The 20,450-nt window shown below is 48.7% G+C and overlaps 1 protein-coding gene and 1 long non-coding RNA gene across 2 annotated transcripts; both read left to right on the top strand.

Annotated features, from left to right (window-relative positions):
• The first annotated feature begins 1,274 nt into the window (after positions 1–1,274).
• LOC141039833 (uncharacterized) lies at positions 1,275–13,158 on the top strand. Its single transcript, XR_012200770.1, has 3 exons — positions 1,275–1,508; positions 12,764–12,835; positions 12,935–13,158. It is a non-coding gene; the product is annotated as an uncharacterized lncRNA (long non-coding RNA).
• LOC109742475 (uncharacterized) lies at positions 7,564–10,367 on the top strand. Its single transcript, XM_073506688.1, has 3 exons — positions 7,564–7,681; positions 9,287–9,346; positions 9,433–10,367. The coding sequence occupies exons 1-3, from the start codon at positions 7,672–7,674 to the stop codon at positions 10,125–10,127; spliced, it is 765 nt and encodes a 254-aa protein (XP_073362789.1). The 5' UTR covers positions 7,564–7,671; the 3' UTR covers positions 10,128–10,367.
• Positions 13,159–20,450: the final 7,292 nt, after the last annotated feature.

Raw genomic sequence — 20,450 nt, 5'->3', positions numbered from 1 at the left:
AGGTTCAGTTAGTTGTCTCTTCAAATCTTTAAAGGCAGCATTAGCAGCATCGCTCCAGACAAAATCGTCTGTCTTCTTCATCATCTGATACAGCGGTATGGCCTTCTAGCCTAACCGGCTTATAAACCGGCTTAAAGCGGCGATACGACCCGCCAAACGTTGAACATCATTGATACACGCCGGTTTAACCAAAAAAGTGATTGCCTTGATCTTCTCCGGGTTAGCTTCAATCCCCCTGTTGGAAACCAGAAAACCCAAAAGCTTGCCTGCAGGCACACCAAAAACACATTTGGCCGGGTTAAGCATCATCTTGTAGACCCGGAGATTATCAAAGGTCTCCTTCAGATCATTTATCAAAGTCTCCTTCTCTCTGGATTTCACCACAATGTCGTCCACATAAGCATGAACATTGCGCCCAATCTGATTGTGAAGACAATTCTGCACACATCGCTGATAAGTCGCCTGGGCACTCTTAAGCCCAAAAGGCATAGACACATAGCAGAAGGCTCCAAATGGAGTAATAAAAGCCGTCTTCTCCTGGTCCTTAACTGCCATCTTGATCTGATGATAACCAGAATAAGCATCCAAAAAGCTCAAACGCTCACAACCCGCCGTAGCATCAATGATTTGATCAATATGAGGGAGAGCAAAGGGATCAGCTGGACAAGCCTTGTTTAAGTCTTTGTAGTCCACACACATACGCCAAGTGCCGTTCTTCTTAAGCACCAGCACTGGGTTAGCCAACCACTCGGGATGAAAAACTTCAATAATGAACCCGGCCGCGAAGAGCGGGCCACTTCCTCACCAATGGCCTTACGCCTCTCTTCGTTGAACCGCCGAAGAAACTGCTTGACCGGCTTAAATTTTGGATCACTATTGAGAGTGTCACTACAACAAAATTGTCGCATAAGGTCGCTTTTTCTGGGACGCTTTATAATTCGCCTCTACATCCATGGATACCAGCAAAATAAAGACGCTTCTTAAGACGATTGAAAGGCGTTGCATAGTTATTATAAGAATTAGGTTTTTATAAAATAAATATATATTTAAATAAGTTAAGGACGAATTTTGAGACGTTTCACACGCGGCTTTATCTTTGGTATATATATAAAATTTTGGTGCTCCCAAATTCGTTTTGGTTTACCGCTTTTTTATGGATGGATCCCGCGTTTGTTTTGGATTTTTTTTCACTAGCTAAAACTGGGGTCGTCACCCACGAAACCCATCTTTTCCGCTCCCGGTTTCTTCAACCCACCATATCCAATCTGCGGCGGCTCCAAGCCTCGCCCCGAGAGGTGCCCTCTGCCGGCTACGTCTGGTCTCCTCCGTCGACGACCTCACCAGTCAGGGCCGGTCGGCTTCCCTTGTCCTCCCCGTGCCCTAGCCGCACCTCTCCTGGCGTCGTCCTCAACGTCCGCAAGCCAGGTCCATGCCGGCGTCATCCTCCTGCAAAAATTCTGCCACATCAAGCCGGCGCACCCTCGAATCCCATCTGCTCTATCAAGCAGGTGCTCCCTTGTTAGGGCACTTGATCTAATTTACTCGTCTCATAGGTAACTGATACAAATCCAGGGAGAATTGGAGGTTGGGGAGGAGGAACAGCAAGGGGATCGGGAGCGGAGAAGAATTGGGGAAGGGGAAAGTGCCAATAGCCTATTACATTCGATACCCTTTCTCACTTGGTGGTCGCTCCCTTTTGTAGCGGTGCCAGCTCCCAGGTCGCTGGGTCGTACCTGGCACTGGGCTTCCTCTCCCGCCTGGGCCTAAGCGGGCCGGCCTCTCCGGTGGTGCCTTCTGGTGGGGATGAGGTAGAGGGGGCCGTGACATCCCCTCCCCCTTCAGCGCCGGCTTGACCCCAAGCCGCGGCTCCCGGGAACCGGCTGCGGAGCTCGAAGTAGTCCTCCCAGGTAGCCAAAGACGCCGGCTGGCCAGACCACTTGATCAGCACCTCCGGTAGTCGAGCTGTGCCTCTCTGAACCACCCGGCGCTGAAGCACTGCCTCTGGAACAGATGGCGCCATATGAGGAGCCGGTGGCACTGGCAGGTCCGGCTGGGCTGCGGTAGCTGGCGGTAAAGCCCCACGCAGCAGCGAGACGTGGAAGACCGGGTGCACCCGGTTGTCTGCAGGGAGGGCCAGCTTGTATGCGACTGAGCCAATCTTGTCCAGAACCTGAAAGGGGCCAAAGTAGCGAAAAGAGAGTTTGTGGTTAGCACAGGCCGCAACTGACGTCTGCACATAGGGTTGTAGCTTGACGAACACCCAGTCATTCACTTGGAACACTCGCTCCGAGCGCTTCTTGTCAGCTTACTCTTTCATGCGCTGGCGAGCCCGCTCCAGTTGCTGCTTCAGGATGGCTGTTATCAACTGTCGCTCTTGCATCCACGCAGTCAGATCAGCTGGTGCCACAGAAGAAGAATCGACAATGCCCAAGTGGCGAGGCGAATGGCCGTACAAAACCTCAAAAGGCGAGGAGTTGAGAGCCGAGTGAAAGGCGGTATTATACCAAAACTCAGCCTGGTGTAGCCACAGGACCCATTTGTGTGGGCAAGCATGCACGAAGCAACGCAAGTAGGCTTCCATGCATTGGTTGACTCGCTCCGTGGTACCATCAGTTTGTGGATGATAGGCCGATGACATCTTCAGATCAATTCCTGCCTGCCGAAACAACTCTCTCCAAAGGCTGCTGGTAAACACCCGGTCGCGGTCGGAGACCATAGCATATGGCAACCCATGCAACTTGTAGATGTGCGTCATGTATGCTGTAGCAACCTGTAGAGCGGTGAATGGGTGCGACAGGGGCACAAAGTGAGCGTACCTAGTGAGCTTGTCAACCACCACCATGATACAGGAGTACTTCTTAGACAGTGGCAGACCCTCAACAAAGTCCAGAGTGATCGTGTACCAAGCATGCGGTGGGATTGGCAAGGGTTCCAGGAGACCAGGCGATCGCACGTGCTCGGACTTTGCTTGCTTGCAAGTGTCACAGCCAGAGATGAACTGCATGATGTCCCGTTTCATCTTAGGCCAGGCAAACAACTTGCGAGCTCGCTCATAAGTAGCATGAATCCCCAAATGCCCTCCTGTGGGACTGGAATGGAGCGCACGCAAGACTTGCTGTCTGATGGCAGAATCTGAACCCAGCCACACTCTCCCCTTGTACCTGATCACGCCGTCCACCACAGAGTATGGATTATCATCACTTGGTGCTCCGGTATAGCGCTGCAGAATGTCCTTGGCATGTGGGTCACCGTGATATCCCCGAACAACATCCTCCAGCCAAGGTGGTTGAGCGACCGAGAGGGCCAACAAGTCACCATGATTAGCACGGGACAAGGCGTCCGCCGCGCGATTCTCCACGCCTTTGCGATACACAATCTTATAACGTAGCCCCATTAACTTGGTCAGCGCCTTCTTCTGCCAAGGTGTGGACAGTCATTGGTCACCCAGGTTGGCCAAACTGCGTCGATCCGTGTGTATGGTGAACTCATTCCCTTGCAAGTACGGCCTCCAGCGCTCCACTGCAAGAAGAACTGCCATGAACTCCTTCTCATAGGTAGAGAGACCTTGGTTGCGAGGCCCCAACGCCCGACTGAGGAATGCTATAGGGTGCCCGGCCTGCATAAGCACAGCCCCAATTCCTTTGTCAGAAGCATCCGTCTCAATCTCAAACGGGGTGTCAAAGTAGGGCAAGGCTAGCACCGGCGCCGTGATCAGTGATTGCTTCAGGTGATGGAAGGCTGCATCGGCCTCTTGGCTCCACACAAACACCGCATTCTTCTTCAACAGGTTCGTGAGCGGCCGACTGATCACTCCAAAGTTCCGGACGAAACGCCGGTAATAACCTGCAAGCCCCAAGAATCCCCGTACTTCCTTCACACAGGTAGGAGTCTTCCACCTTTGCACTGCAGCAATGTTCTTGTTGTCTGTTGCTACTCCTTGCTCGCTGATCACATGTCCCAAATAAGTCAGCTGTTTCTGAGCAAACCTGCACTTGCTGCGCTTAATGTGAAGTTTGTATTTATCCAACAATTCAAACACTTGTCGCAGCAGCTTAACATGCTCCTCCAAGGTGCTGCTATGTACCAGGATGTCATCAATGAACGCGAGCACCCCTTTGCGCAGCAGTGGAGCAAGAACAGTGTTCACACCCCCTTGGAAAGTGCTAGGGCCTCCGGTAACACCATAGGGCATCACTTTGAACTAAAAGTGGCCATGATGAGTTTTGAATGCAGTTTTGTGCTCGTCCTCCGGCACCATTCGGATCTGATGATATCCAGCTCTCAAGTCCAAGCTCGTGAACCAACAAGAGCCCGCTAGTTCGTCCAAGAGTTCTTCAATGATGGGCAGAGGGTAGCGGTTCTTGACCGTAATAGCATTGAGGTGTCTGTAATCCACGCAAAATCTCCATGTTCCATCCTTCTTCTGGACTAAGAGAACCGGCGAAGCATAGGGACTATAACTAGGCTGGATGATCCCTTGTTTTAACATTTCGGCAACCTGTGCTTCAATCTCATCTTTTTGCTGGGGGCTGTAGCGATAAGGCCGGAGATTAACTGGTTGAGCGCCTGGAATCAATGGAATTGCATGGTCGAACTCTCGATGTGGTGGCAGTCCCTTGGGTTCCTCAAAGAGATGAGCAAAACGAGCCAACAGATTCTCAATGCTAGCTGGTAAGGCATCCTGAGTAGCACTACCATCAACTGTGCAAAGTTGGACTATGTAGTGAACCGCATTCTCTTCCAGCATAGCCTGCAACTGATGGCTGGTGATCTGAAAACAATCCGAGAGCTTAGGCTGAACCCCTTTTAGCTGAATCGTCCTGCCATGATGTGAAAAGGAGAGCTCCTTGTGTGCCCAATGCACATTCATGGGACTATGTGCCTCCAACCAGTCCATTCCCACGATCATATCATAGCATCCGAGCGACAACACTTTCAACCGAGAACAGAATTTGTGCCCATGAACAGTCCATTCCCCTTTGAGCAGCTCTTGTGTGCAGCGCATCTCACCACCATCTGCAATTTTAACTGACAGCGGTCGAACAGCTTGCACCACCCCTTGCAGACGCGCCGCTAGGGCTGAACTGACGAAACTGTGTGAGCTACCACTGTCAACCAGAATGAGAACCTGGTGGTTTTGAATCTTGCCTTGCAACCTGATAGTCTGAGGTGTGGCCTCTCCATCCACAGCAGCCCTTGAAATGGTGTGCACTTCACTGTTGATCTCGGACGGAGCTGGTTCAGGCGTGCTGTCCGTCAGGCCGAGCACATCGAACAGCTCTTGTACCACGTGTAGCTGCACCGCGGTTGCACACTTGTGATCCCGCGACCAGCGTTCCCCGCACATGTAGCAGAGACCGCGCGCCCTGCGATAAGCGCGCAAGGTGGAGAGGCGCTCATCTGTCGACGGTGTTCCCCGTGGCATTGTGTCGCCGCGGGGAGCCTTCGGTGGTGTAGTCGGAGTGGGTGGCCGTCCTGTAGGGGGCGGCAATGGCATGGCTCCGCGTAAATGCGTGCGCGAGCTGTGCCCCATGTCCGCACGCCGCGGCTCCCGGCGCTTGAGGATCTCCAGAGCTTCTTCCTGCAGATACGCAAGAGAGATAGCAGTATCCAAATCCTTGGGGTTGTGAACCAGAACAACTACTCGGATTTCATCTTTAAGGCCATCAACAAAACGGGAAGGAAACAAAGCAGGATCCCAAGCCTTGCTATGAGCAAGCAGAGCATGCATAGTTTCATTGAAATGAGTAGTGTAATCGAGCACCGAGTCTGTCTGACGAAGGTGAAACAACTGACGAAGCAAAACAGAGAATTCGTTGCGTCCGAACTGGTCACAGACCAGCGCGCAGAATTCCTCCCACTTTAGGCGATCAAGATCAACTCCACTATTCTCTAACCAGAGCATGGCCGCACCAGAGAAGTGCATGGATGCTGTGTCAATCCAGAGGGACGGATCGATGTGAAAAACCCGAAAATAAGCCTCACAGTTGCGCTTCCAACTGCGAGGGCGTTCTCCCCCAAACAGCGGGAAATCCATTTTGGGGCGAGGAAGCAGCGAGGAATGGCGTTGCGGACTGCGGGATCGAGGTGTATGACGAGGGGATAGGTGGGCAGGAGGTGCAGGAAGCTGGTGGTACGTACTCATGGCCGGAGGTGGCAGGAGGGTGGTGACCACTCCGGTACCCAACCTCCGTGTTGTTGTGTTGTCATGGTGGCCGCTTGGCCCGTGACTGTTGTCACCGTTGGGAGCCCGATCCGCCTCGGGGACGTGCGGAATCAGCGGGGGAAGATCCGCCGGCTTAATGGAGAGCACGGGGTTGCGCGCGACCTGCGCGATCTGGTTGCGAAGGCCGCCCAGATCGGTTTGCAGCTCCTCCACCGATTTCTCCATCACGGGCCGCCATGCCGCGAGATCCAGCACCGCCGGCTTGATCTCTGCGACGAGGGTGCTGGACGCCGCGACTGCCTGCTGGATCGCGGCCGTCTGTTCCTGGATCTTCGCCATCGCGTCCGCGAGATCGGCGAGTTGCTGCTCCATCTCGGTGGCTTGTTGTTTCTGGCGAGTGGAATAGGTGGGTTTCTTGAGGTATTCTGGCAAATCTGATACCATGTGTTAGGGCACTCGATCTAATTTACTCGTCTCATAGGTAACTGATACAAATCTTGGGAGAATTGGAGGTTGGGGAGGAGGAACAGCAAGGGGATCGGGAGCGGAGAAGAATTGGGGAAGGGGAAAGTGCCAATAGCCTATTACATTCGATACCCTTTCTCACTTGGTGGTCGCTCCCTTTTGTAGCGGTGCCAGCTCCCAGGTCGCTGGGTCGTACCTGGCACTGGGCTTCCTCTCCCGCCTGGGCCTAAGCGGGCCGGCCTCTCCGGTGGTGCCTTCTGGTGGGGATGAGGTAGAGGGGGCCGTGACATCCCTCGAATCCCATCTGCTCTACAGTTTACCATTATATCTTTACATCTTTCAATTGCGCATCTCACGCTTCTTATATCCAGATTAGTTTTCACCAAATCTCACCATTAAGACCAACCAGCATCCATCAGGGAACTCATGTATCAGATTCAGATCTGATGGAGCAACCACATTGGTGGTGCGTCTTGCAACTTGTGTACACGTTTTATGTTCTTTATCCACTCTGTAACTTACGAATTTGGTAGTTCGTCCTTTTAGAGGATAAGGAGAGAGTACATTAATCCGGTTTACTAGCAGGTGCTACCTCGAATCCCATTATGCCAGTATGATCGAATGACTTCCCATTAAGCAGGTTGCATTTACTTGTTGTAAGAGAGATCCACTTTAATCTGCTATCACAACATGATTCCTACCTCCATCTTTTAAGAGCAATTTGATAAAATTACACATTTTTTCCTCATACTTTGATCCTATGACTCACCTTCATTTTCTTGGATAAAATGGCATACTTTAGATTGATAGTTGGCCAAAATGGCACAAAGTGATCTTTTTCCTCTATTTCTAGATCAAAGCCTGCACGTTAGATTATTTGGGATGATTTGCCTTCCTGTACCAAAATTAGCCGCGAGACAGAAGGAGAGGAACAACAGGGCCGCCACCTCGCCATCCTTCCTCCCAGGCGCTGCTCTTCTCCTGCCGTCGCCTTGCCGTGCTCTGCCCGCCCGCCCGTTCATGTGGAGGAGGAGGCGTGGATGTGTTGTGGTAAGCTCGATGCTCCCTCGCCAAGCGGCAGAAGGCAAGCCCCGCTCCTTACTCTCGCCGCACCGTTTTTTCGAAGTGTGCCTCAACATCTTCTTAATGCTGCCGTGTGACCCTCTGTTATGCCCTGATGTCGACGCTGCCATGCACCATGCTGGGCGTCACTTTTGTAGTTTGCTCGCTTGCATTGGTCGCTCGGGCTGCTAGAGCGTCCGTTGGTCGCTCCTGTCGCTAAAGCTACTGGCTAGTTGTAGCTTCTGTAGTTGCTCGATGCTATCTCTGTAATGGACGTAGTTGCTGCCTGAAGAAAGTAATTGGCTCTAAATATTCATACGAGTTGCTAGCTTAGTTGTAGCTTCTGACAACAACAGGATATGGATGCTTGTTGATTTAGATGTTTAGGTAGCACACTTTGGCAGCATGTAGGGATGTAATCAACATGCACACGATATGGCACACTTCACAACATAGGGTAGGGATGTGGAGTTGCGAGGATAGGAGGACTTGAGAGCGGGAATCAAACTGCAGGGTCTGAAAAAGGGTCCACTCTTCGTTGGAGACACAGGGGAACAGCTGCGGTGAGGCGATGACAAGAGAACGGGCTAAGCATGGCGAGATGGTACTGGGGAACGTACAGCGTGTCGATAGGAAGGACGGCGGCGCTGTTCTTCCTATCCTCCTGTCTCGTGCCCGTTTCTTGTATCGACCGATAGGTTCAATTGAACTAGAGGAAACAAGCTAAGGCCCTGTTCGCTACGAAGGATTTTCTAAAGGAATAATACAACTTTCCCTACCTGCGGATATTTTCCGATGGAGGCGTTTGGGACAAAGGAAAGAGCGCTCCACTTTCCTTAGGAAAGGCAACTTTCCAGCGATTTTCACGTGAACCAAAAATATCTACCGAGACCTAATGGAAAGGCACAGCCGCACAGGAAAGAGTCACCGCCGCTCCTCTCTCTCTCTCTCACTCCCGCCTCCTATCTCTAGCACTCCCGCCATTCCCCCCAAATCCCCCATGGAGAAGAAGGAACCCTAGACTATTTTGTCGCGAAGTCAACATGGAGAACCAGCGGAGCGCTGTGGGCTGGCGAATCCACCCTCCTCCGCCTCCCCATCTCCCCACTCCACCCCCTCCATCCTCACAAGTGCACGACGACCAGAAATTTGGGTAAAGTCAAGAAATCTCCCTAGAAGGTAACCATCCAACCCTTTTTGGTTTATTCTCCTAAAACTTACTAGAACTTGTTGATTTCTTCTCCTAAAAATTATTCTCCTTCAGATTTATAGGCTTACAAAAATCGAAAATAGGTCATACAGATTCAGAATGTTTATTAGATGCATAAACGAATTGAGATTATTTCTTGTGTGTTTAATTTGTTACACAGAGATAGATCTACTTCTACTTGTTCATGTACGATATATGCTAGCAGGAAGTGCTGCTAGCCTGCTAGGTGAGTTCCTGTATAGCTAAACCATGTATTTATGCAAGGCTTGACTAACATGTATGATGCTTTTGCATTTGTTTCGGCCTACTATGGAAAATGGACTGAACTTCCTGGTAGTGTACGCTACAGGATATCCATTTTCTGATTTGATTTTTTATATCAGTGCTCACCTGGCGAGGAAGGTCATTTCCATACTATGAAGATCTTTTCGCTCTATATGATGGTGAGCTTTAAATCATTGACTTAATTGGCCCAAATTTTTTGGCTGATTCTTATAAATATTCTTTTTCTTTTACATAATTCATCTAGGACGCTATGCTCAGGGAAGGAGTTGTCATGGCATGGATTATTATGCGAACAAAGCAACGCAACTCTCACAGTTTCCCACATCACATTCACCACAATTGCAAGGGCCAGAGGCGCATTTGCACACACCTACACCAACCATACATGCTCCTGGTGATTCATCCATGCAATTTGAAATTGAAGAGGATAGTGAAAACACAAATTGGTTTTCTAGCAACAATACATTCAGTCAAGTGGAGGCAAACCCGACTCAAGGAAATGACTTGACATTACATGCTCCATCGCAAGTTGAAACAATACCAATTTCCTCACAACGTGTTGGACAGACCTTGCATGAAATTCCACAAGTTGTACATCGCAATCCTCGACCATCTAGCTCAGCTCCTGTGGTTACCAGCAGAAAGAGAGCGAAAAAGCAAAAGACGACTAGTATTGATGATTTTCATGAGAGATACCTGAAACTCAGAAGGGAAGAAATAAATAGGTTTGCAGCCATTGAGGAGAGGAAATTAAAGGACCCCTTCAGCATCAAAAAATGCATCAAAGCACTTGAAAAGTTGGAGGGTCTTTCGATGGCAGATATGCTAAAAGCAGCGGACATCTTCACCGCCAACAAGGAGAACAGGGAAGTATTTCTATCATTTTCAAGTAACGAATTACGATTAGGTTGGTTGACTGGAAAAGTTCGGAATTCCTAATCAAATGGAATTAGTATTTCGTGCTAGCTTAAAATTGAGATATATTTTGTACATGTGCATTTATGGACACATGGTTATGATCCTTGGCGTAGGTAACTTGTAATAGAATGTGATATATTTTGTACATGTGCATCTCTGGGCACATGGGTGTGATCCTTGTCATAGTTAACTTGTAGTAGGTTGTGCATGTGCAATACTGGGCACATGATTGTGGAAGTGTCAAAATCATTCAACTTTTAATGCAGTGTTAAATGGCTCTTAAAGCAATGTCTTTCTGCAGTGTTTGACTAAAATAATCATATTAAATGAGTGGAGTACAGTACAGCCAAATAATTACATAACATGAGAGAAAATTACACAATACATATGCTTATCTTCTGGCAATGTAATCTGCCCACATTTGCACTGCCATGGTATCCCGCATCTCATTTCCAGCTTGTCTCAAGTTGTTAAATACAATCACATCTTTTTTGTATTTCACATCTCCATCTGGTACATCCTTCATATTGCTTTCATTAATATCCATTGTAGCTCTGTCAGGCAGTGTCATATCTCCATCGTGTAGCCTTATGAAATTGTGCAATACACAACAAGCTACAACAGTATCAACTTGTGTGTCAATATCAAACATTGTAGCTGCCTTTAGTATGGGATACCTTGCTTTCAGTATGCCAATAATTCTTTCGACATGATTTCGTAGTTGAGCATGTCGAAGGTTAAATAACTCCTTGTAGCATTGTGGCCTTTGTTGAACTCTTCCTTGTTCTTGTAAATGATATCTAGTTCCTCGGTATGGAGCAATGAATTGGGGTGTATTTGCATAACCCGCATCTACAAGATAAAATTTACCAGGCGGTACATTGAATCCATGGTCTAGTGCATCTTGCAAAACCCTTGCATCTGATGCAGATCCCTCCCATCCAGCATGTACATGCACAAACTTCATGTCAAAATCACATGCAACCATTACGTTTTGTGAAAGACCTTGTTTTCTATTTCTGTATGGATCTTGTTGCCCAGGAGGAATAGTCATGGGAAAGTGAGTACCATCTATAGCTCCAATACAGTTCTGCAGATTTAGTTCTATAGTTAGATATATAAATATAAGCTAGATTTACTTAATACCAATTCACCATGATAGGACTTGAAAACAATTACCTTAAAGTATGAAAACTTTTGTTGCCTTAATATAGGATGCTGGTGTACAGAAGGTTGTATGTAGTTGCATGTGAGCCGTGTAATCGCGTTGAGCACGGCGTGGAAATAAGTACTAACTGAATCTGCACCGTGTTGGAATCTGTCTTGCAATGTTCTGTTGGTTGCGTTCTTTGATACTGCATATAAAAATATGGCTACTTGCTCTTGCACAGAGATATACCTTGCATCCTGGAGAAGTCGCTTTTCTTGCAGTTTTTGTACTAAAGCTTGAAAGATTGATCTCTCCATATGGAACCGCCATTCACATAGAACCTCGTGGCCGGTAAGAGCTTCATGCACATAAGTAGCTCCATTCAAGATGGATGTATGTATTGCTCTCCTCTCAGATGATTGGGATGAGCTACCTTGTACTGTAGGGAGTATGAAATGTACAAAATCATCTTCGTTTCTTGACCGCCGGCTATAGTTTGGATCCATTCAGCTTCAGGAATGAATGGATTTTGAGGTTGGAAGAATGAATGGATTGCTCCTACAAGAATGAACTATGCTTTCCTAGAGAAGTTCTTACAGGGGAGGAGAAGAAATGACAAGCAAGTTGCTGGCAGTGCATTGTTTGTGCTTAAATAGCAAGAGAAAGAAGAAGCAACGGCTAGAGAAACAACAGCAAGAATACAATGCCCAGGCACATAACGGCTAGTTCTGTTTCCTAGAGAAGTGTGCAGATTCCAAAACTTTTTCCCTTTGTTCAGAACACCCCCATAAGTTCCCATTCCTCTTAGTGGAAGCCTGTAGGTTTCACTTTGCACTCCATCCCATACCTATGCTTTTTCCTTCTCCTCTGTTTTGTCAACCCATGTCCCGAACAGGGCCTAAAGGGAAAAACTGTCCCAAATAATCTGATGTGCGGGCCCATATGTAGAAATAGAGGAAAACATTTTTCTTGTGCCATTTTGTCTAGCTATCAATGAAACGTGTGCCGTTTTATCAAAAAAATGAAAGGTGGGTCATACGATAAATGTACGAGGAAAAGTGTTGTCATTTTATCAAGTTGCTCATGTTTGATTAACTATGTATAGTTTTAGCTTTCGCAAACCAGCGTCTCTTGGATTGCCCTACTACTTACGAAGCAAAATGACATGTCTATGTGGTCTGCACTTTATTAGTTATACATGGCTTCACATGACTTTGTGCAGCAGACAAGGCGTACTTGTTTCACCACTAATGAACTGTACATATTGTTTTCTTGATTTTTTTTACTTTAGCTACATAGATGCTCAGTATGTTTCATAAATGTACCATTTGGGGAAGTGTTTATGCATCTTAATTAGGCATGAGTAAGATCAGAACAAGTCAAGTTATGTACATTTTGAAATATATCCAAACTAGATATAGTTTCAGTCAGTTGAATCACATACGCTTGCACGGTTATGCCAACTGTTGTTTGCCTACCAATCTGATACTACTTTGAAACATTTTAGGTCAAAAAGCCAAAGCTGACCACTCCAACACAACCTAAGACATTTGTGCTCCAAGACAACGTCAAGACATTTGTAAGGAACATCTCTCACAGTTTCATCATAGAACATTTCATCTTGCACTAATCCAAAAGCTTATGTTCTAAACTTCTCTTTGTTAATTTTTTCTTCCAGGGTAGCTGAGAATTTAGAATTGGAACGCATTGCAGGAGCAAGGAGCAACCACACAAGAATTAGTCTTTAAATGAACACATATTATGTATAATGTATGGAAAGCTTAGTTCTAGTTTGTAGTATCTTTTAATTATTTACATATTTCATATGAATGTTGGATCTGATGCAGTTGTGAACTCCATGTCTCGATACACTTTTAGTGGATGTATTTGTTCCTATACTTGTTACAAAGGATGCTAATTCTGAGAATGGATTGCTTGCGAATGCAATTGCTGATGTCGATTGATGCCTTTATATATTGATGTTTGATCAATCTACACATGCATCCCTACCGTAATAAAGTAAATGAATTTGAAATGAGGAATACAAGGTAATATTAATAATCAAATAACGATTAAAGTAAAATAGTCCATACCCACAAAGAAGCTTATTCACATAAAGAGATGAATATGACGTCTCAACATAGCATCTATAAGCAATGGGCCCACATGAGTAGAGGCGCGATATAAGCGTGTGATAGAACGTCTCTATTTTGTAGAGACGATTTTGAACGTCCCAATATAGCGTCTCATACAACGTAGACACGCTAACAAAGCGTGTCTACCTGTTTTGAGACGGTCCGTGGGGAGACGCTCCAAGGACGCTTTACTAAATCGACTCTAGTTTTGACTAGAGATGAAATAACACGTCTCTAGCTATGAAAATGAGCGTCTCTACACATAGTTTTTCATGTGCTCAGCGAGTTCTCTCGGTACACCCGGCATGTCAGAAGGCTTCTATGCAAAGATGTCCCGGTTCTCACGGATGAACTCGATGAACGCGCTTTTCTATTTGGGATCCAGATTGGCATTGATATTGAACTGCTTAGATGAGTCGCCTGGAACAAAATCAACAAGTTTAGTATCATCGGCCGATTTAAACTTCATCACCGACTCATGCTCTGTGGTCGGTTTCTTCAAAGATGTCATGTCCGCCGGGTCAACATTGTCCTTGTAGAACTTCAACTCCTCTGTTGCACAAACAGATTCAGCGTAAGCAGCATCGCCTTCCTCACATTCCAAGGCTATCTTCCGGCTCACATGCACTGTGATGGTACCCTTATGACCCGACATCTTGAGCTGCACATAAACATTTCACACTCGTGCCATGAATTTGGCATAAGCCGGCCGTCCAAACAGGGCGTGATACGGGCTCTTGATTTTGACCACCTCAAAGGTTAACTTCTCAGCCCTAGAATCATGCTCATCCCCGAAGGCGACCTCCAGCTCAATCTTACCCACTGGGTACACCGACTTGCCAGGGACCACTCCATGAAAAACAGTGTTGGAAGTCTTGAGATTTTTATCAGTCAAACCCATGCGACAAAAAGTCTCATAATAGAGGATGTTGATGCTACTGCCTCCATCCATGAGCACCTTAGTGAATTTATATCCACCAACTTGAGGTGCTACCACCAAGGCCAAGTGACCCGGATTATCAACCCGGGGAGGGTGATCTTCCCTACTCCACATAATAGGTTGTTCAGACCATCTCAAATAACGAGGAACTGCCGGCTCAACGGCGTTCACAACCCTCTTATGAAGCTTCTGGTCCCGTTTGCACAAACTGGTGGTAAACACATGATATTGTCCACTATTTAGCTGCTTTGGATGACTCTGGTATCCACCCTGCTCCTGCTGACCTCCCTGGCCAGATTGTTGATTATAACCACCTTGAGAATTTTGAAAATTGGAATTTGAACCGCCGCCCGAGCCATGAAAGCCGCCGCCACCTGAGGCGCCGCCCGGCCCATGATTACCGTCGAACATGTTGGAATTCTTGAAAGCCTTCATGATTGTGCAGTCCTTCCATAGGTGAGTGGCTGGCTTCTGTGGGGTGCCGTGTCTCGGACAGTGCTCATTCAGCAACTGCTCAAGCGTCGGGCTTGACCCGCCGGACCGAGGAGGTGGTCTCCCCTTACGTCGCTGATTGTTGCCCTGTGCATTGGTGTTAGCCACAAACTCCAAGCTACCGTCAGCCTTACGTTTATTATTACCTCCTTGATTTCCCGGGTTATGCTGAGGACCCTTGGCGTTGCCGTTCTTCTTTCCCTTCCCTGTATTCTCATCATCAGACTCGGGATCCTTGGTACTATCAGAATCGGCGTATTTGACTAGAGCCGCCATCAGCTGGCCCATGTCATTACAATCGCGCTTGAGCCGCCCCAGCTTCATCTTCAGAGGTGCAAAACGGCAATTTTTCTCCAACATTAAGACTGCAGAGCCGGCATCCATCTTATCAGACGAATGTATTATGGCCTTGACCCGGCGCACCCAATGGGTTGTGGACTCACCCTCCTCCTGCTTGCAATTGGTCAAATACACAATTGACATGGGCTGCTTGCATGTATCTTTGAAGTTCTGAATGAACCGTGCTTTTAACTCTGCCCATGAACCGATGGAATTAGGCGGTAACCCCTTCAACCAAGTGCGGGCAGTCCCATCCAACATCATGGTGAAGTACTTGGCCATCGCAGCGTCACTGACCTCCAGTAACTCCATAGCCATCTCGTAGCTTTCAATCCATGCCCCAGGCTGTAAGTCGGCCGTATAATTAGGCACCTTTCTGGGCCCATTGAAATCCTTGGGCAAACGCTCGTTACGCAGAGCCGGCACCAGACAGGGGACACCTCCGGTCCTGGTGGTCGCGCCTGCCTCAATAGAAGTCGTCGGATAAACCGGAAAAGGCTGGTAAGCCGCCAGCTGAGTCGCCTGCTGAGCCACCCGCTCAGCCTCTTGACGTATTCTGTCCTGGTCAACCAAGTTAAGAGCTCCATCGCGCGCCGGGTCATGCCCGCCTGGCTGGTTACGGCACCGGGCGTTGCTTGAAACGGCCGCTGAATCCATGTGCCTACTATAACTCGGGCTCCGGCTTGGACGAGGGGTCGAATGAATCCTGTCTCGGCTATATGAGTATGCCTCCTGCTGTGCCAAAGCCATCTGAAGAAGCTCTCTGATCCTTCGAGTTTCAACCGCCGTTGGAGAGTCGCCCTCCACCGGGAGAGTCGCCAATCGTGTCGCCGCAGCAATCATGTTCTCCAACGGGTTAGAGTAATGACCCGGTGGCGTCGGTATATACTGAGGCGGAGCGGTATTCATCCGAGGAGGTTCCATCATACGTGGCTGAACTGGCATTCCAGTCCCGGGTGCCGCAACCCGGTCTATCTCCGGCGGATTACTGGGCCCTGCACCGGGTGTATGGAAGAGGTTTCGAGGATCGTAAACCGGAGGGAGCCGAGACTGAGTCTTCTGGTATCTTCTCCTCATGACCTCATTGGATGCATTTTGATCCATCGTGAGCCAGAATCTGCTGAGCTTGAGCGTCCAGAGCTGCCCGCTCTGCGGTCATCCTCACATATTCTGCTACCAGGTCTTCCTTAGCCTGCACTATATCTTGTTTTAACTGCGCCACTTCCGCATCATGTTGAGCTTGATCAGCCGGGTTGACCGCGGCGGCTAACAGAGCGGTCATCTTATCCATGAGATCCATCAGCACCTAAGCCGACGGGCACACAGGGCCTCCTGCCCTGGCTGCCGCTGACCCGGAGGTTATTGCTGCCGCAGTTGTGGAGTTTTGAATAGGTTGCGTGCCAGCCATGAAGATCCCGACTCTGCTCGGCGGCTCAAGGAGATCCGGAATACTGCTGCCATCAGAACAGCCCCCAAGCCCGCCGTCTTGCAATTGATACAACGAATTTATCTCACCTGTGGACGACTCACCATCGGAGTAGATGGCCGTCTGACCAGCCGACACAGATCCGTCAGGAAGTTCCCCTCCGTGGATGCATCCCACGAAGGCACGCTTCACAGCAGGCTGAGCTCGAGCGGGTCTCGCACGCTGAGCCGTCTCGACGAGGTCGGTGCAGATGTCCGGCTCAGGGCCCGGCTCGCCGATCTTGCCGATGAAGACGTGGATTCCGCCGAAGGGGACCCGGTACCCGTACTCAATTGAGCCGGCCTCGGGCCCCAGCCTTCGTCGTCGATGTAGATCTTGCCGCGACGACTCTTGGTCATCCGGCCCACAGCGTATCCCTTGAGCCCTTCGAAGCCACCCTTCAAGAACTCAAATCCACCGTGCGCTGGCCCCACGGTGGGCGCCAACTGTCGAGGAATTGTCACGTCAGATGTCCTAGTGAAAGGACTTAGTCGTTGAGCCATCGCAACTAGGAAGCTTAAAGGGGTTAATCGAGACAAAGGACATGGGGTTTATACTGGTTCGGCCCCTTACGGTGAAGGTAAAAGCCTACGATCCAGTTTTGAGTGGGATTGCTTATGTCTCGATAACCAGGGAGCGGAATCGCTTGACCTAGCTCTCGATCTATTGTTACTTGCCCTGAACCGCCGCTAGGTCGTCCCTTTATATACAGAGGTCGACGCCCAGCAGCTCACAGAGTCCCGGCCGGCTCATAAACAGGGTCCGGCTCGGTCTCTAACTATTCTTGCCTTACAAGTCATGTACATATGGCGGTTTATCTCTACGGGCCTTCAGTCGCCTCTGGGATTTGGGCCCTTACTGAACCGCCATCTTTGAGCTTGGTCTTGGGCTTCAAGCGTACTCACAGGTATAACCCGGCCCCTCCTGGGCGGGTCATACCTAATAGTTATATCCCCAACAGTAAGTGATATCCTTGCGAGTGTCTTCTTTCTGCAAAAGAAAGCGATCCAAACAATCAAGGGAATGCTCACAAATGAAAGAGAACATGATGAAAAGAAAAGGATGTGGTTGCCTAGATGTTTTGAGACGACACCTGGGATGGTGAGGTTGCCTTGGCGGTGTCCTGAACAACCCATCAACTTACGCCATTCAGATGTTGCTTTGTGTTCATCCTGCCACCCTGGATCTGTCCACCGTTTGACGATCTTCTCCTAGCACGGACGTTTGTCAGCGCACCACCGAGGAATCACCTGTAAATTAAACAAATACATCTTAGTAAGGATTTTAATTTTGCGGTAATGTAGGGAATAGCAAGCATCCATCGTCACTTGCCTTGAAGTAATTGTCCCATGAAAGATGCTTCCCTCGAACCTCCTATTTGGAAATCTTCTGGTTGAGATAGTCCGCGTGATACTTGACCACTAACCGGCCGCGCTCCTCATAGTGCATGTTGTGGACTAGTTTCTTGGCAATATTCTCAACCACCACATTTGAAGAACAAACACTGTCTGATGCCTATTGAAGTGGTATGGTTAATATTCACCATATATATTTTGTTTTTCAGATTCTGATGGGAGCACTAGTAAGTACCGGAGAGTCCCGAGTGGTAGGACCGAATCGTCCGCCTCCCATCAGGCCACTCCCGAGGACGAGCCATCATCGGATGGCGATGTCGGAGTGGACTTAGATGAACCAGATCTGCTCGCTACCGAGTCGGGCAACATGGAGACCTCGGACGGCTCGGGGTCTACCTCGAGCAACACTTCCAAGAGGAAGAAATCCGGGCGTGGTCCGGGGAAGGTCCCGAAACCAACTACTGCCAGCAACTGTCCTGTCATTTGCCCGACAGGAGAGGGGTAAGCAAGCATTTCATTTGCATCATATTTTGGATGCCACAACTTTGACACTCACATATGCTTGTCTTTTATATCATGCAGTCAGTGGACATTTATCCCGACACAAACTAAGGGGGCACGCCCGCCAAACCACGTCATCGGCTCCTTCTTGAGGAAGCACTTCCCTGGATTGTCCAAGTCGGGTGATGACGATCCGCCGTCGCCAGGTTTAACCTGGGAGCATTACCTACACAACAAGGACGAGCACAATGTCACCATGGCCACCCGAGTCATCAATGCTTTTTTTGTAAGTATCTTCGCTCCGACCACTACATTTTTCCATATCCAAATCCTTGCTTGTGTGGATGGTGAGAAGATGCCATATGCTTTCTTGTAGGAAACATTTGCTTGCGTGGATGGCAAGCAGCAGAAGGCGAGCAAAGGCATCGTGAAATCTGCCCGAAAGATACTCTCTAACACCAAGCACACGCTGCGGTACAAAGCCGTGATGAAGTGTCGGCCGCTCGATGACAAGGGAGAGAAGATGACAAGGAAGACTGCTTGCCAGACCAACTTGTCGCGAGAAGAATATCTGTCAGTGGTAAGTGACTACATCGGTTGCTAGTACTTTGATTCATCCCTCTTGTTCCTCAATTATTCGATTTTGTCTGACTAGGTGAAGGAAACCTGGATGAAGGACGATTGTTGGGAGGCCCTGGTTGACATGTGGTGTGACCCAGGATGGCAGGCGCAGCATGTGGAGAAGGGAAACGATCGAGCCAAAATGACAGGCCCGACTCATGTCCAGGGGAGCCGGAACCTAACCGCTCTCAAGCAACACATGGTATGTGGATTAAGATGTTAACTTTTTTGCACGGTGCATCTTGGTTCATTAAACTTGATGGTTAATTTTGCAGGAGGTGAAGGTTGGTCGCTCGGTCCACATCCTGGAAGCCTGGAAAGAAGGCCACAAGGGGAAGGATGACGCCGAGTTCTGCAGCGAGTCGGCGGAGGAGAAGTGGGGGACCTTCAAAGAGGTCTTCCAGGAGGTGCACGGGCAGGAAGCCGAACCTACGTCCAAGCCCCTTGATCCTGAGCTTCTCATCATTGCTGGCCAGGGGAAGGTCCATGGACGCCACCTCCTTTGCAACGGGGCGATCGCCACCTCCTCGCATCGCAAGCCGCACGAGATACGCGCGTCGAGCACCAGCTCAACTCCGTCCATACGGAGTCGCCCAACCGCCGCATCACGTGAGATAGCGCGTCTCAAGGTTAGCATCCTAACCTTTCATTTATGTTCGTGCCTCGAAATAGCACCGTTCCAACCTATATGAGCCTAATGCCATGTTTCAGGATTGCGCAGCGGGCTGTTGAAGAGGAGCAAAGGCGGAAGGCTGAGCAGGAGTCCAGAGAAAAGGAACGGGCAGACACTAACAATAGGTTGAAGCTGCTTGAGGATCAACTACACGTAGAACATTATCTAAACTAGAGTAGAAGATTCATTACATAGGGACAAACCACCCTCACGTGACTCTACTCTTATAGGTTCTTATGCAATCTCGAAGCAGTGCAAGTGATGCCCCTCCTCCTCCTCCGGAATGTTAACCCGATGGCCACTCCTCCTCAAGATGATCTATATATGAACAAGTGTACTTCTATTGTGACGTGCACGTGTTTTGCAAGTAGTGATAATATGTATGAATTTGCGACTTGTGTGTGCCGTGTACTAGGATAATACATTCGACTTGTGTGTGACAATATGTGGACTACCCCTAATTATGCATATATATGTGACTAGATCAAATTATGCCTATATATGATCAAATTATGCCTAGATATGTGTGGAATACTCCAAATTGCACTGTAGTTGTTTTTATCTGCAGGGATCAGAAAAGAAATAGCTTAACAGCAGAATGGATGGGAAAGATTTCCGAGAGCAACACTCGGAAAACGATATACTACCGAGAGCACCTCTCGGAAACCTGGTT

This window comes from Aegilops tauschii, chromosome 1, assembly GCF_002575655.3.
Source record: "Aegilops tauschii subsp. strangulata cultivar AL8/78 chromosome 1, Aet v6.0, whole genome shotgun sequence".
NCBI lineage: Eukaryota > Viridiplantae > Streptophyta > Magnoliopsida > Poales > Poaceae > Aegilops > Aegilops tauschii.
The sequence above is the reverse complement of the archived record's forward strand: the minus strand, read 5'-3'. Positions and strand labels throughout refer to the sequence as shown.